Below are 17,085 nucleotides of genomic sequence, written 5' to 3'. Positions count from 1 at the left end.
AAACAGAAAATACATTGTCTGGTAGGTGTCCAAATCTCAGCCAATCAGGAGAAAGTACCCATTTTAAGCTTATTTTTTTATAGTGTTCCAGTTCTAATTTTGCCTGCTCATTTCTTAGTGTCATCACTTCCAATTTCACTTGTTTAATCTATATCCTGATTGAGTTCTCTATCCTGATTGGATAAAATTGGAAATGAAACTGAAACTGAAACGAAAATGCATTTTCTGTTTTATAAAGAGCTGGAGAGACATGGAGACTCCTTATATGGACAGGACACTCTATTGTAACGAGCACTATCAGAACATAGACCCATTTTGCAATTATTTGAATAATTGCAAATCACTTACCCAACCTTTAATTATTTACGTGGACTTAAAAATCATTGTTTTATTTGATTGCCTTCCTGCCCTGGCATTTGGCCTTCGTGCCCTAAAACAATTTACAACACCAAAGGCCAAGTGGCCTTGCCCCTAAAATGACGAAATTCCAGGCCTGGACACACACAACATTATTTTGGTAAGAAAGGCTTGCTAATGTACATTAAGCCCTGCCTCTACTGCCTCTGCCAGATAGGTGCTGTGAAAGATTACGTAATGGTGGTACAGGGGATGGCATAGCATTGACGCGTGGTGTGAAAGATTACGTAGTGGCATCAGATGGCACAGGGGGCGGCATAGCAGTGTGTATAAAATGTAGCTACTGGACAATGGATTTAGAATGGGGGGAGGGTGTTAGACAGAGGAGGACAGTCATGAGGGTTTCTCTAGACACACACCTGCTTTCATACATGTACTTGACCTTGATATTGTTCTCTTCATTCTCTGCTTTGTCTTCCTCCCCTTCCTCTACTTGTGAGTTACAGGAACAGTTTAATCTGAACAGAGTTTATAAGGCTGGAGACTTTATTCTGGGTGGCTTGCTTCATATCCACCAATTCTCTGTCTACTCTGAGTTGTCTTTCACCTCCAAGCAACAGGATCCCACTTGCTATGGGTGAGTATCACAAATACAATAGCAAGCAAGACAATAGGTAACTTGTTTTGATTGATAGTATCTAGTTGATTTTGTATATTTCTACCAAGATAAACATGTATGGTTACAGTGGATTTTTGTGTTAGGTTTCACCTTGAAGGCTTCAGGTGTGCACAGACCATGGCTTTTGCCATTAATGAGATCAACAGAAACAGCAGCCTACTACCCAATGTCACTCTGGGATATAGTCTCTATGATACTTGTATGTCGCTTGGAGTTGCATTCCGTACAACATTGTCATTGGTCACTGGGAGAGAGGATAAGTTTCAATTGGATGAGAGATGTGTTGGCTCCCCTCCAGTGCTAGGAATTGTGGGTACTGCTTCCTCGACAACTTCTATTGCTATTGCTAGAATATTAGGTTTATACAGAGTGCCCCAGGTAAGTTTCCTATTTGAATCCCCTTTTACCATGACATACGTCATGCCTAATTTTGGTTACTTCGCTATTTACTAATCTATTTTTTTACAGCTTGAAAGACATAGAACATAATCATTGCTGTCGAGGAGAAACCTTTTTCGTACACAAATGCCCTACTTTGTCATACTACAGTGTCACACAAAAGCACCACAAATAGCCGATCTACAAGCTTACAACCTGACACCATATGACTTTGTGATCTTGTAGATCTGCTATTTTTGTGTTTCTGTGGGTTTTATGAAAATTGAACCAATTAAAAGTATTAAAAAGAGCTTGCGACTAAATAATAACTACATTGGATCCCTATTTCCTGAAAAGTAATCGTTTTGGACAGAAGAGTTTTCCACCCGACAATGACAATGTAACTTTCAGCTATAGAGCAGGGGTTTTCAACTGATGTTGACCCAGGGACCACCATCCTGACTAAGAGCAACCTGGGGACCACCACTATTGTGCGTGGTGGGTCCATCATACACCCACCCCATTTTTTTTCCCGATATTCCGACATTGTCCAACTCCTAATTTCCGATACCGATATCAACCGATACCAATATATGCAGGCCAAAAGTCAACTAATTGTCAGGAACATCACATATCTAATCAAATAAATATACCTATAATATCAACATAATATCTAAAAAACAGTGATTTTGTTTGTTTTCAATGAAGTGAGTCCCACTACTCTTAGATTAGATGTTGGCCTATTTGACAGTGCAGAAGCATAATTGCTTTTGGTCTGTCTCTTTTCTCAGCAAAAGCCCTTGCATTATTATGGAATATGATTAAGGATTACTGTGATTATGGAAAGCTCACATTTCATATCACACACACTATTAAAACTATTATTTTTTCAATTCTGAATGCATGGCCAGGGACCACCTGCAATACCACGGACCACCGGTTGAAAACCCCTGAGCTAGAGCATGTGAACAGAGCTGGCAGATTGTGACTGGAGTGTGAAGCAGCTTTCAGAAGGTTGGAGCAAAGAGAGAGAGAGAGAGAGAGAGAGAGAGAGAGAGAGAGAGAGAGAGGGGGGGGGGGGGATTATAAAACAGGGATTATTGTTATATTCTTACATGCTCATACGCTCTTATTCTCTGTTTGCAGTGGACAGTTGTTAATTATTTAATATATTAGAGAACAGATGTTTTGTACCTTTTTTAGGTCAGTTACTTTGCCACCTGTGCCTGTCTGAGTGACCATAACCAGTTCCCATCCTTCTATAGAACAATCCCAAGTGACGCCTTTCAGGTGATTTTATATAGACTATTGGATATTATGTTGGTATATACTGTAGTAGTACAGTGGTTCTCATATACTTTTTCTTGTCATATTTTTCCACAGTATTTCAAAATGTTCACAGATTAAAGAAAAGAAAAAGAAAAAAGCTCATATAGTTGTGATCTTGTATTTTATCTCTTTTCAAATAGTCAATGTATATGAGGATAAAACTGATTTTGATGCTATTAACTGAATTTGCTGAGGACCAACCTAGAACACCCTCAACGACACTTTGACAATCACTGTAGTAGTACATATTTCACACTAGGCATGTAACGATTTATCGTAAATCGATTTAAATTGATTCAAACTGGTGACGATTTAAACCAATTTAATAAAAAATGAATTCCGATGCAAAAAATTGCCAGAGTAAAATTTTGGACAGGTGGAAAACCTTAGTTAAACTTGTACTTGAATGTTGACATGAAACAATGATCCTGTTTAGTGTTTCGTAAAATCGTAAAATACAGCTGGTAGTGATGCCGCTGAACAACACACGTTGAAAGGCTAGGATGAAGATACCAAGGATTCGACATGATGTCATTGTTATGCAACACAGAAGTAGCACGGACGTACGCCATTATGTTAGAAGCTGGTTAAAAAGATACCAAGGATTCGTCAGTGATGTCACTGACATGTGAAAAGACGTGCAAAAGAAAATACAGGATCTTTGTAAGAGAATTGATGAAGAGTTTTCAGTCATTTGGTAGAATTGCTACTGTATTGAAAAGAGGATAAGCCAAAGGGATATCCCTTACGCTAAGGGGAGATATTAGACTTTCAGGCCATTAGGCTGAGGTAGTGAACCACTATGTTACAATTACATGCCTATTCCACACACTTGACAAATACCTCCCTCTATTGAGTTTATTACGGTATTGCATATCTTGTTAGTATTGCTGCTGGTGCTGAAGGTCTTTATTGACAGCATCAAAAGAGAATGATTAGACCTTTTCTATTGTGGAATCTGTGTAGATTCACTGATGTGAATATTGTAGCCTAAGCACATATCCCTCCATTATGTCCAACCAGGTGCGAGCTATGCTCCAGATTATGAGGCGGTTCAGGTGGACCTGGGTAGGATTGCTGTTCATTGATAATGACTATGGACACAATGCTGCCAGATTATTCCAGTCTGAGCTGGTCCAGTCTGGTTTGGCTTGTCTAGCGTATGTGGAGGTTGTGCCCATGGACTCTGACCCAAATGAACTTCAGAGGATTGTCTCTGTGATGAAGAAATCCACAGCTCGTGTGGTCATTGCATTTGTATTTGGTGGCCGTTTGGCTAAACTTCTGGAGGAGGTTTGGTTTATTATTCATGATGCATTCATAATTATAAGAAATATGATATTAGCTTTATTGAAGTACACATTCTTTCAGAATAAAAAAACATTTTTTAAAGCTTTTTTTATGCAATGCAATTTAATCATTCTCCATATTCATCAATTTAGATGCTCAGCAATTGTGTGCTTATTTTACATATGTTCGTATTTCCCTTTTGATCACAGTGATTCTGTATGCAATGAGCAAACAGATAACACCAATCAAACATCTTACTGCTATAACCAATTCTTAAAAAATCTGTCTGTGGGTTTTGAACCTAGGAAAAGTATCAAAAAGAGCTTGTGACTACATAATAACAATATTGGACCCATTTGAACACAGGTTCGGTTTTGGACATACAAGGTTTCTGTCGAACAGAAATGATATATACTAATATATTGTGTTCAACACAATAGGTGGTAAAGCAGAATGTGACAGGTCTGCAATGGATGGCCAGTGAGGCATGGACATCATCGGCCATACTCCAGACTCCTAACTTCATGCCGTACCTGAGAGGCACCCTGGGTATCTCCATCCGTCGTGGAGAGATACCAGGTCTCAAAGACTTCTTGTTAAAAATACATCCTGACAATGACCCTGACAACAGCCATGAAAATAGCATTGTGAGTATTTTGGTTCATTTAATTTCAAACTTGTTTATTTATGTTTAAGTCTAAATTGTGTTTCTTCAGGTGAGGCAGTTTTGGGAGATCACATTTCAGTGTAAGTTTGCACCCCTTCCTACAGAGTGGGTGGATAATGGTGGAGGGGTGTGTACTGGACAAGAGGACCTAGGGACAGCAGAAACTTCACTGTTGGATGTGTCTGACCTCAGGATAGAGTATAATGTGTACAAGGCTGTGTATGCTCTGGCCCATGCCCTCCATGACATGTTGCAATGTGTGACAGGAAGAGGGCCTTTCATTGGGCACAGCTGTGCTAGTTTGCACACAATACAACTATGGCAGGTATGATATGAATTCACAGTTTACCTGTTAAGTTTTTCTAGTTGGACTCACATTTAGATTAATAGTGAATAATGTAAATATGCTAAAAAACATATGAAAAATGGACACAGTAGGATGACAAATGTATTATGAATAATACATTCAATTCAATTCAATTCAATTCAATTCAATTCAATTCAATTCAATTCAATTCAATTCAATTCAATTCAATTCAATTACTAATGTTCTTATTGTGATGTATAGTAATACTGATTGCCTGGCAGTAAATATATTTCAGTGTTTGTAGCAGTAACTTGGATACTTTGTGTGTGTGTGTGTGTGTGTGTGTGTGTGTGTGTGTGTGTGTGTGTGTGTGTGTGTGTGTGTGTGTGTGTGTGTGCGTGTGCGTTTGTGTGTGTGTGTGTGTGTGTGTGTGTGTGTGTGTGTGTGTGTGTGTGTGTGTGTTTTTAGTTAAAGCTCTTTATTGTGATATTAATCAATGCTATAGAGCAGGGATGGGATCATGACCCACTTTAAAATCGTTAAACACACACACACACGCACGCACGCACGCACGCACGCACACACACACACACACACACGCACACACACACACACGCTTGACCACTTACAATGTACAATCAATTTACAATTTAAGTTTCACTTTGATTACTTGTAAGTACTTTCACTCAAATAAGTTACTTTTTACTCACTAATCAATAATCACTTAGGTACTGAACTATAATACTATTAAGCATTAGATAAGCATTAGTTAATACTTATTTCATCATGAATTCATTGTTTGTAAAGCATTATTCATTTTCATTACTATAAGCATCAGTAAACAAAGTGATAAACGCTTCAGCTATATACTATTTAGCTCTAGTAAAGGATTAGAGTATACTTAATTCACCATGAATTCATCATTTGTTTAACAGTATTCATAAATGACTAAGCTTACTTACTATGCAGATTGCATATGAATAAGTGTTTATAAACGTGTATTGACACACTCACTAACCGTACATCATTATTTGTATAAATCTACACACTTATACATAATCAAACTTGTGATTTATTAAGGTTTATTAAAGTTACTAGTCGTTAGTTAAGTATTTTGTGTGAGCCCATCTACAGTCAGGACTGTCTATGCCTTATGAAGCATTTATAAATTAGAAAGAAGCAGTGATATGGAAAATATTAATACCATCTTGAAGCACATTAAGATTAGGCTATTCATTGGGAATAAAACACATATAACTGTGTTTACTAATGATTAGTAATGTATGGATAATGCTATACAAATGATAAATTCATGATGCATTAAGTATTTGCTAATGCTTAACTAATACTAATTTGCTACCAAGTACTTGTACTCAATTACGGTACTTTTAACTCAATTTGATTACTAGTTTCGGGTCTGTACAACCACTTCCTGGTGAAACTAGAAGTGAAGAGATCCACTACATGGTTGCATCATTGAACTCCACACCCCTCAGAGATTGTGAATTTTCAAGGAAATCTGACAAACCGGAAGTAGGAAGGATTATGTTTTTAAAGGAATTGGAAATCCTGTTGCATGCTGGGAACTGGAGTTATCACTGTTTAAACCAAGCAAACAGAAAGCAGAGGGGCAGGGCTTTAGCAATTTTCAACCCATCCCGTAAGACCACCCACCAAGTGTGGGGCCTTTAGCAAGCTGGGAACTGGAGTTATGGCTGTTTAAACCCCAGCCAATAGGAAAACAGAGGGGGCGGGGCATCAGCAAGTCCCCCTGGGAACCCATCAAGGACCCCCCAGACCACACTTTGATAACCAGTGGGACGTCTGGCCAATGAGAGCACAGATGGACTGTTTATCGCTATTGGCCTTGTTCCCAGGATTTACTCATCTGCCAAGAAAAAAGCCTGGTCACGACCTAAAACAGAGAGTGTCTATAGGGGCTGGAATTACGTCGTACGTATTTCCTCCGGGACCAATCACAACACTCGTTTCATTCACAGAGAATGTAAACAGATTTGTAAAGCGTAAAGCTGGAAAATTGCCGATCTTCAAGCTACAAATAAACTGGAGTTGGCCAATCCTCAAGGAACCCTGGGGGTCACCTATCCACACTTTGAGGATCACTGGGACGGCTGACTGCTGGCCTACGGCCACTGACTGCTTTCAGCACTGTAATTATAGCATATTTGTAGCATTTGTCGCTACAGGTCGCAACGCTCTACAAGCTTGTGGTAGATCTGCTGCTTTTAAATTACCCGTAGACCTGTTTACGCCAAGAAGAATGGCAAAAGGCTATATCACAAAAAGTTAAAGTCAAATGCAAATTATTTTACTGTGAGTGGCCTGAGATGCTGAGGCACAACATGTGCGATTTTTGTGTTGGTACAATCAAAATCTTAGTTATAAGAGCGAGTTAAGACATTGTGTTTGTGAACACCTTTTTGCCAAATGATAAATACATTAACATGAGTCACAATGGAGGAGCCTGATGGAACTCCTGTCACTCAGAAGGCTGTAGTTCACATTCTGTATGTCTTTGTGCTTTGGTAGTCACATTGTGTGAAAGAAGACAAGTGTGGCTACAGTACATAATGCCCAAAACACATGCGTGTAAGGTGAATATTTTGGCCGTGAGAACGACTTTGGTAGATTTCCGGGGGAGACCTCAGACGTGTCCGCCCTCTCCTTAATGAGGTGACACACTCTAAGTTTGAAACTTAGCTTAAAATGCCCAAACTTCAAATGCCTGAACTGTGATTGCAGAAAAAACATGTGACGTATTCGAATACAGTTTGAACCACGATACAGTCCCTGTTAGCGTGTGCTAACAGGGACTGTTCAAATCATGTATCTGCGTAACAGTATGCCAAAGTATTGTGGCTCCAAAGTGAGGTGAGGTTTTCTGATTATTATTTTTTTACGTTGTTTCTTGCGTATTACGTCACCGTGGTAACGCGTAACGGGTAAGTTTGAATTCTGGCCGGGTTCAGGGCATCTGAGAGCGGAGACAGACACATAGGCTCTTGCAGGGGCGGACTTAGGGATCTGGAGGCCCTAGGTAGGCCTGTGAGGCCCCTGGCTGCGGCTCTGTGTCCCTTTCCTCGGGAATCCTCCCCATGGCTTCGGAGAAAATGGCTTGGGTTTACTCATTTTGAAGTGCCGTTGTATGGGTTAGCTCTGCTGTGCTGAGCTGGCTAGCGCATAGAGCTACTGTGATTCAGCTGGAGGGAGGGACGGGATGTAGCCAACTGGCGCTGGCTGGAGATACAATGTGTGTATTTCTCCCCGACCAGCGGCAACACAGAGCGGCCCCGGGGAGCTCTCAGAGCCCCTTCGGAGAGACGGAGACCCATGCAGCGTTCAAACTATAGCGATTTTTATCATTTCAATAAGCTTTAATATTTACAAATAAAATACAAATAATGTTGAGATCACTTCCTCATTTTGCTGGTCTATTTGATGTGACTGCGAGAGGCGAACTCAGAGCATATGCCAATCAATCTGTGATACGTCCCACCCTGTTTTCAGACTGTTTTCAGAGAGACCACATGACGTACAGTATGATAATTTCTGGCCATGGCATAGCACCACGGTTTTCTTACCTTTTCTATGATGTTATGATATCTTAGGATGAATGATAACTCCATCCTAGGTTCGCCACCGCTTAAAACGTGCGGGCGGGGAAAAAAAGAGAAAAAAAACAGACGTCTCGCTAGACGAGATTGAAATCTCGTCTAGCTGGCGTCTAGCTGGCGTTTAGCGTCTAGTGTCTAGCGAGACTTCCGTTTTTTTTTGTTTTTTTTTACATTGTGTTCTGTCACTATGAACGTCAGATCTCACAAAAAAAAAAAAGCGCTATCTAACGCAAGGCCTATGGCGCACGTTTTAAGCTGTGGCGGACCCGGGATGGAGTTATGAAAATGTTCTACTGTACCATTCATCCTACGATATCATAACATCATAGAAAAGGTAAGAAAACCGTGGTACAAAATTCCCCTTTAAGTTGACAAAATATCTTCGCTTTGCAAGTAAATCATACCTGTTTACAGTATAACTTTATGGGATATAATTATATTTGTTTTCACAAGATGTACAGTACTTGTATACAATATAACTGACTTGACTGAAAAGGCTCTAACAAGTACGTAGGATTATGTTCTAGCCAAGCCGTTTCTGCTGGAGGTAAAATCACCATGTTAGACTGCTGGCTGGCTGACTAGGGTGGGCCACAGACGGCTCTTGCCGTCGTCACTGATCACATTACCCGAAAAATAATCGGTTCCTGTGCTCTTGGCTGCAAATCATCCCTAAATTATATAAATGACATGGTTGAATGTTGACAATGAGTGGTAATTATTTTCCTCATCGCAATTTCTAGCTTGTCTATTACCTGGAAAGGGTCAACTTCACGACTTCATTTGGTGATGATGTATCATTTGATGAGAATGGTGATCCTTTACCAATCTATGATGTCATGAACTGGGTGTGGCTCCGTGATGGAAGCATGAAGGTTTACAATGTGGGTGTGGTCAAGAAGTCAGCCTCCGGAGATGAAGAACTCATCCTTGATGAAGACAAAATCTTCTGGAACTTTGAAACCAAAAAGGTCACTTTGGCTTTCTAAAATTACTAATGTTGAGCTCATGGTGTGAATGTAATTTAGTTTAGACTGAAACTGATCATTGTTCCTTTCCTCTGTAGCCTCCTCGGTCAGTGTGCAGTGAGAGCTGTTCCCCTGGAACCCGTGTGGCCAGAAGGAAAGGAGAACCTGTCTGCTGCTTTGACTGCATTGCTTGTTCTGAGGGAGAGATCAGCAATGAGACAGGTTAATTGATTGATTGATTGATTGATTGATTGATTGATTGATTGATTGATTGATTGATTGATTGATTGCTTGCATCTTTTGATTCATTAATTGAGTTGTGATTGATTTGGTTGTAGCACATAAAAGAGCACGTTAGTACATATCAATATACAGACACATTTGTATCATCACCGAGGATAAAAAGAAAGAAACAAGAATAAATATGACGTGACAGTCATATTACAAGTAAGGCGCGCGCACGCGGGAAGCGAACGCAAAAAAAAATAAAAATAATGAAAAAAAAAATATTTCAAAAGAGGTAAGAAAAAATTGATTGATTGATTGAAAAAAAAAAAAGTCTGTGTTAAAAGGAGCATCTTAGAAAAATACAAATTCACAAAAAAATGTTTTTAATGTTTTTGAACAATTCAACAAAGTGTTTGAAGTGCCTGTTTCACCCACTTCCGGGGGGCGGAGCCAAAATCCGAGGCCGACGTATTTGTTCGTAGACCCCCACTAAGGGGGGGTAGAAAAAGTTTGGGAGCGATTTGGGCACTTTTCATTTAACATGGGGTTTCAATGGGGAGTTTTTAGGAGCCTTCTCCGGGGCGTGGCTTCCGGGGGAAGGGGCGGGCTCAAACGCAACCTTGACAGGTCTTCCTAACAATAGCGAAGATTAAAGTAACGGTGAACATGGCCAAATAATAACTCAATAGGCCAACTAGGTCTGAGGAAGCACGCTAGCATTTAGGCTAACTCTATAGCCTGACTTCTCGCCAAACCTGGCAACATTGAATGTGTGCCGCTAAACGCTAATTATGTTTTGGCAACCTTCTTAGACAACACACGGGTCTTCCCAACAACAGCGAAGATTAAAGTCAGGTTGAACATGGCCAAATAATAACTTAATAGTCCAACTAGGTCTGAAGTAGCACGCTAGTATTTAAGCTAACTCTGTAGTCCGCACCGTCTGAAGCTAGCTACGTTGCACTTGCAGAATACTGTTGTTGAAGAAACTAAGGAGCCTTGATTTCCTCAGGGAGGGGAGGGCAGGGGAGGGGTGGTACTGCAGAGCACGGGCCGTCTCCCCATTTGCTTAAACGGGGAAGTGTCCTCATTGGCTTAAAGTAGTGAAGGACAGCCAGGGCAGCCAATGACATATAGGTGTCGCGGATGACAGCCAATGACAAATAGGTGTCGCGGATGCAAATGTCTCTGTATCTTTGTAGAGCAGCTTTGCAGCTGCTAAAAACAATACACCTAACACCTAACTTTGATTCTGCCTATATGTGGCCGTCTTTTTGCAATGGTTTTCAATTGGAACGGAGCAGAGCGAAATCAGCACAATGGCAACAAAATACTCCGTTCCGATTGAAAACTATTGCAAAAAGACGGCCCTGAAGGCTTATTTCCATTGTGGTCCGCTCTGGACATCAAACAAAACAAACAACATGAAATGTAAGAAATTGAGGATAAAATCCAAACAATACTGTTATAATAATTGATAAAGTTAATCTAGTTAGACCCAAAAACATTTCCGTATTGATTATTTAAGTATTCTTTTGTAGTAATTGTTGTGAGTTTTTTTTAAAGGCAATGAGGGAAACACTCAATTTTATTTCCTTTGACAATTTGTTCCAATCAACTGCTGCGCTGTACAAGAAGCAGTTTTTACCCACTAGGCCTAGAGTGTAATACTGGTGAGTGAAAGTAATTTGACAGATACTAGCATTATTTTAAGTGAGCAGAATCTGTATGTAGATTGTGCAATTTTCAACTACTTGTCTGTCCCTTCAACCTTTCCGTCTTTGTTAGACTCTACAGAGTGCACCAGTTGTCCAGAGGACTTCTGGTCTAGTCCCCAGCGTGACCACTGTGTCCCTAAGAGCGTGGAGTTCCTCTCCTACCATGAGCCCCTGGGTATTGCCTTGACAACCATCTCATTGCTAGGCAGACTTATCTGTGCCATTGTCCTGGGAATCTTTGTCTATCATCGTGACACACCCATGGTGCGCGCCAACAACTCAGAACTCAGTTTCCAACTTTTGATGTCACTGCAACTATGTTTCATGTGCTCACTTCTGTTCATTGGCCGTCCCAGGCTCTGGACATGTCAGCTGAGGCATGCAGTATTTGGGATCAGCTTTGTGCTGTGTGTCTCATGTATCCTGGTAAAGACTATGGTGGTGTTGGCCGTGTTCAAGGCCTCCAAGCCTGGGGGTGCAGACATTATGAAGTGTTTTGGTGCTATGCAGCAGAGAGGAACAGTTCTGGCTCTTACTTCCATCCAGGCAATAATCTGTACAGCCTGGCTTGTGTGTGCCTCACCAACTCCTCATAAAAACACACAACACAACAGTGATAAGATAGTCTATGAGTGTGAAGTGGGATCAACAGTTGGTTTTGCAGTGTTACTAGGTTATATTGGTTTACTGGCACTCCTCAGCTTCGCCCTAGCATTCATGGCAAGGAATCTTCCAGACAACTTCAATGAAGCCAAGTTAATCACTTTTAGCATGTTGATCTTCTGTGCCGTGTGGATAGCCTTTATCCCAGCATATATCAGCTCTCCAGGCAAATATGCAGATGTAGTGGAGGTATTTGCTATTTTAGCATCTAGTTTTGGCCTTTTGGTGGCACTGTTTGGACCAAAGTGTTATATAATGATTTGTAAACCTGAGAGAAACACTAAGAAGTCCATCATGGGTCGCGGTGCCACCAAGATGTAGAAGCAGAAAATATTTTATAACAATAAAATATAGATTAGATTGATGATAACCTTGTTAGTAATATATTTCGTTTTCTACCTAAGTAATCTAGTAGCAGTAACTGGTCAGAGATGCAAACACCAATTATCTGTCATGAATAAACATTGGTAAAAGGTTTGGTGATTGTGGTGACCTACATACAGTGGTTGTACCTTCATAATGTCAGGGGTGGTGCCTCTCTGGTGCCTCTGTGGTACCACCTACTTTTGTGGTACCACCTTTTTGTATGTGGTGCCACTAGATGGCGGTAGAGAGCAACTAATGCCCAGACACAGGCATGTTGTGTCTATTTGAGACAGGTCCAGTCAACAGATTTGTTGAGAAGTGAAACAAATAATTGTATGGGTTATATTATCAAGATGTATTTTGGTAAATTGCACTCAGTGGGCTATTAAATATAACCCTCAGGAATGAAACATTTAAAAAAAAACATTTTACTTAAGTAAAAGTAGCAATACCACAATATAAAAAATACTCTATTACATCTAAAAGGCCTGTGTTCAAAATGTTACTTGAGTAAAAGTACAAAAGTATTGGCTTCAAAATATACTTAAAGTACCAAAAGTAAAAGTACTAAAATGCTATTTTCAAATGGTATAAAATAGGGCTAAAGTGGTTAATGTATATGTTTTATAACAATTTATATCTGCAAAGTAACTAAAGTTTTCAAACAATTGTACTGGAGTAAAAGTACAATATTTGCCCCTGCAGATGTAGCGGAGTGGAAGTAAAAGTACTGTAATACTCCAGTAAATTAAAACACACCATCATTTTTCACAAGGTTCTAGGCGAACCAAGTAGGAATCGTACCCCAATCTCCAACTTTACAGATCACTTTCACTAACCCACTACACTACTGGTATAGTTGATGTGATGGCTGTATGAGATCACAAGACACTACACACAGAAGGGGCATCTCACTTCAGCTGAAACAGAGAAGTGTTATTTGAGTAAAAGTACAAAAGTATTGGCATCAAAATAGACTTAAAGTACCAAAAGTAAAAGTACTAAAATGTTTGAAAGTAGTCAATCTACAAGCTTGTAGATCGGCTATTTTCAAATGGTATAAAATAGGGCTAAAGTGGTTAATGTATATGTTTTATAATATAATCATTTATATCTGCAAAGTAACTAAAGTTTTCAAACAATTGTAGTGGAGTAAAAGTACAATATTTGCCCCTAACCCTAACCCAAGATGTAGAAGCAGAAAATATTTTATAACAATAAAATATAGATTAGATTGATTATAACCTTGTTAGTAATATATTTAGTTTTCTACCTAAGTAAACTAGTAGCAGTAACTGGTCAGAGATGCAAACACCAATTATCTGTCATGAATAAACATTGGTAAAAGGTTTGGTGATTGTGGTGACCTACATATAGATGAGAAAGAATTGCACTTCTTCATGGGTCAAAGTAATTCGGTTGTTAAGACGTGAAGTTGCGCCCACTAGAATAACTTCCGGGTCCAAGTGTGTATTTTCCCAATATGCGCAGTGCTGTGTCCCTCGCTGTTTTAACAGATCTGAGGCTAAAATAACGACTAAAGTGTCATTCTACCGCTTTCCTGGCAACGACAAAAAGAAGAGGAAATCGTTTTTTTTATATACATCTATATATAAATATATATATATATATATATAAATAAATATAAATAAATATTTATTATAATGTTAATAATAGTAATAAATAAATACAAATGTAAATATATATATTAGCCTACTTTTTACTGTCTATGAAATTAGCATTAAGACCCTTATTAACCCTCAATGGTTCATTTCTGAAAAAGGAGGTTATTGTAAATAGATTTACGGGTTCCAACATGTTTGTTAAGAATGAAGAGTGGACGGCACTGGTGCCTTTTGGACCCGGATGTGACGTCGGACTACAAAATGACGTCAGACTTAAGAACCGAATACAGGTTTGTAAGCGGCATGTCGTTTTAACAATTTTTTGGCGTTCCGTCTTGGGTGTTAGAACTGCACTTCTGCATTCCTGGAGTGCGGAAGTGCCCGGGAAGGCACCGTTTGACTGGAAGGGTACCCTTCAAGTCACCGATGGACGTTTGGTCAAGAATTCACAATATTTTTCTTTTGGGGAGTGAGACAGTGTTGGCAAGGGAGGGCAAGGCCAGGTTCCTACCGTGGACATAATGCTAATGGGAAAAAAACTCCCCAACCCTTAGTTTGATGTTTGATTTGCTATGTCACGGATAAACAGTACTTTTTACCTGTAACTCTGGGCGCCACATTTTCCCCCATGGGATAATAAAGGTATCTATCTATCTCAAATATTTTTCCTACAAAAACACGTTATGACTACTCACAATGCTCTGAAACACACCAGCCATTAGAATACTTTAGTCTATTTAGATATAACTACAATTGGGGTATTTTTTATTAACAACAATTTCCATGTGCTGCTGTTCATCTTATTCTGTATGACCCTGTACAATAGACGTAGCAATAGTAAACATGGCAACTTGTGTCCTTGTTAATTAATGTTAGCATGTTTTGAAACAATCTCCAGTAACTCAATGGTCTCATTGGATCTGAAAATTAATTATTTTCCAACAGTGCACCTGTTTAGACACTATTTCATCACCCCTGGGCCAGATGTCATCACTGGGAAACACCAGCCTTTGCTTGTTCAGCTGACGTTTAATTTGTATCCACCTGGGTATTGTCTGCTGCCAAACGATCAGAGATGTCCGCCTACCAATACGTCTGGACACTTCTGAATGCAAGGTAGTAGCAAGAACACCAGCGACAACACAAAGCTACGCCCACTGCCAGTGTTGGGAAAGTTCACTTAAAATATGAACTAGTTCAAAGTTCAGTTCACAAATTTTAAAATGAACTAGTTCAAAGTTCAGTTCATAATTCAAAATTTTGAACTAAAGTTCATGGTTCAAAAAATGAACTAGTTCAGTTCTTTTTCGTTCTTTTTTTTCAAAAAAAAAAATAAATAAATATATATATATATATATGTATATATATATATAATTATAATTTATATAAAATATATATTATTTATTTATTTATATATAATATATCATTAATATGGGTTCCTTGACTTGAAAAACGTTGAATACCCAGGCCTGTGTTATTATATTATATATGAATATAATCCAGGATTATGCCATTTGTAGCCATAATGTTTTAATAGCAGCAGACCTAAAAGCTCACAATGAGTTGCATCCACGACGCATTGTGAGATTGTATATCTGCTATTTAGGCACGGACACCGTCGTGCTGCGAAGTGTAAATTAGGCTTTATCCCAGAGAGAACAACGGCAGCAGAAGCAGCAGCAGCAGAGAGAAAAAGAAAAGGCATCAATAGCTAAAAGTTGTGAAAAAGACTTGTGTGTGTGTGTGTGTGTGTGTGTGTGTGTGTGTGTGTGTGTGTGTGTGTGTGTGGCTAATACAGCGCAGAAGCTTTCTTTAATTACAAAATGATCTCGCGTCGGAGACTCTGCTAGAAACAGCTGTGGGTCATTATCACTCAGCATGCCACAGTGACACAACAACTTATAAGCGGACATTTATTTTATAAAGCTAAGCGTTGCTTCTCTTGCATTTTTAACCGAGGAGATATGTGTAATCATGGAGGAGCTGTCTCTACGAGTGCACGTAGACTGAGTTCACTCCACAATGCGCTCTGTGGGCAGAGGAATTGTTTTCTCTTTTTTTGGCTGATGGTGAGTTCAAGACGCCTCGGAAACACAGAATAGGATGAAATACAACATGACAAACCGATGTAACCATGGAATTTTGGGACACTCTTGAACGAAGTTAAGAACGCGAGAGAACGCCGTTCACAAACGCCAGAATGAACGCGTTCACAATAACGTTCATCTAGCGGATATACAGTACGTTCAGTTCACGTTCGCCCAAAATATGAACGAGTTCATGAACGATCGTTCATTGAACGCGTTCAGGCACAACACTGCCCACTGCTTTACAAACCAATCATATCATCGCCTCAATAAGGACCGCCCTGAAACTTTTGGATTGGTTCTGCAATGTAGTTTTATCTTTTTAAAGATTTGTTTCCACCAAGTTTTAGCAACGAAAGCTGAGAGATTACATCATTCTCTAGTTGAGTGTTTAGAGACTCACTGGTTATTTTCCAGGTGCTGGAGCTCACTAACAACCTGTTCCTCTTGGGACACATGGGATGAAACAAAATGTAAGTTAGATAAACATGAAGCAATATATCAAAATCATGTATAAAATCATGAAAAAAATGCATTAGTAGTAAATATTTTTTTTTTTTAAAGTACAATACAAGGCAAACACAAGGCCCGTCCACACAGCAAATAGGCAGATACTATTAGATTTAACTGATTTTAGAATAACTAAAATGGTTAATACTGTTGTACTGTACCCGCCGAAACAAAGGCAACTATTCACAATGATTATATTTTATATATGATATTATATTGTATAATGGCTATAGGAGCTGAAATAGCTTTTTTTTGGCCATATCGTGATTTCCTAGGGA

The 17,085-nt window shown here is 39.3% G+C and overlaps 1 protein-coding gene across 1 annotated transcript in view; it reads left to right on the top strand.

Annotated features, from left to right (window-relative positions):
* Window positions 1-3,754: 3,754 nt before the first annotated feature.
* Window positions 3,755-17,085, top strand: part of LOC311044857 (extracellular calcium-sensing receptor-like) — a gene marked incomplete at both ends in the record, with an annotated part of 33,973 nt that continues 20,642 nt past the window's right edge. The window contains 5 exons of the mRNA XM_084056672.1: window positions 3,755-4,036; window positions 4,474-4,612; window positions 4,805-4,919; window positions 9,511-9,613; window positions 11,989-12,102. Coding sequence (XP_083912798.1) covers window positions 3,755-4,036; window positions 4,474-4,612; window positions 4,805-4,919; window positions 9,511-9,613; window positions 11,989-12,102 — 753 coding nt within the window. The remainder of the gene's footprint in view (window positions 4,037-4,473; window positions 4,613-4,804; window positions 4,920-9,510; window positions 9,614-11,988; window positions 12,103-17,085) is intronic.

The sequence above is a fragment of the Gymnoscopelus microlampas genome, assembly GCF_963454915.1.
Source record: "Gymnoscopelus microlampas genome assembly, chromosome: 5".
NCBI classification, from domain to species: domain Eukaryota; kingdom Metazoa; phylum Chordata; class Actinopteri; order Myctophiformes; family Myctophidae; genus Gymnoscopelus; species Gymnoscopelus microlampas.
Note: the sequence above shows the minus strand (reverse complement) of the source record. Positions and strands in the feature narration are given on the sequence as shown.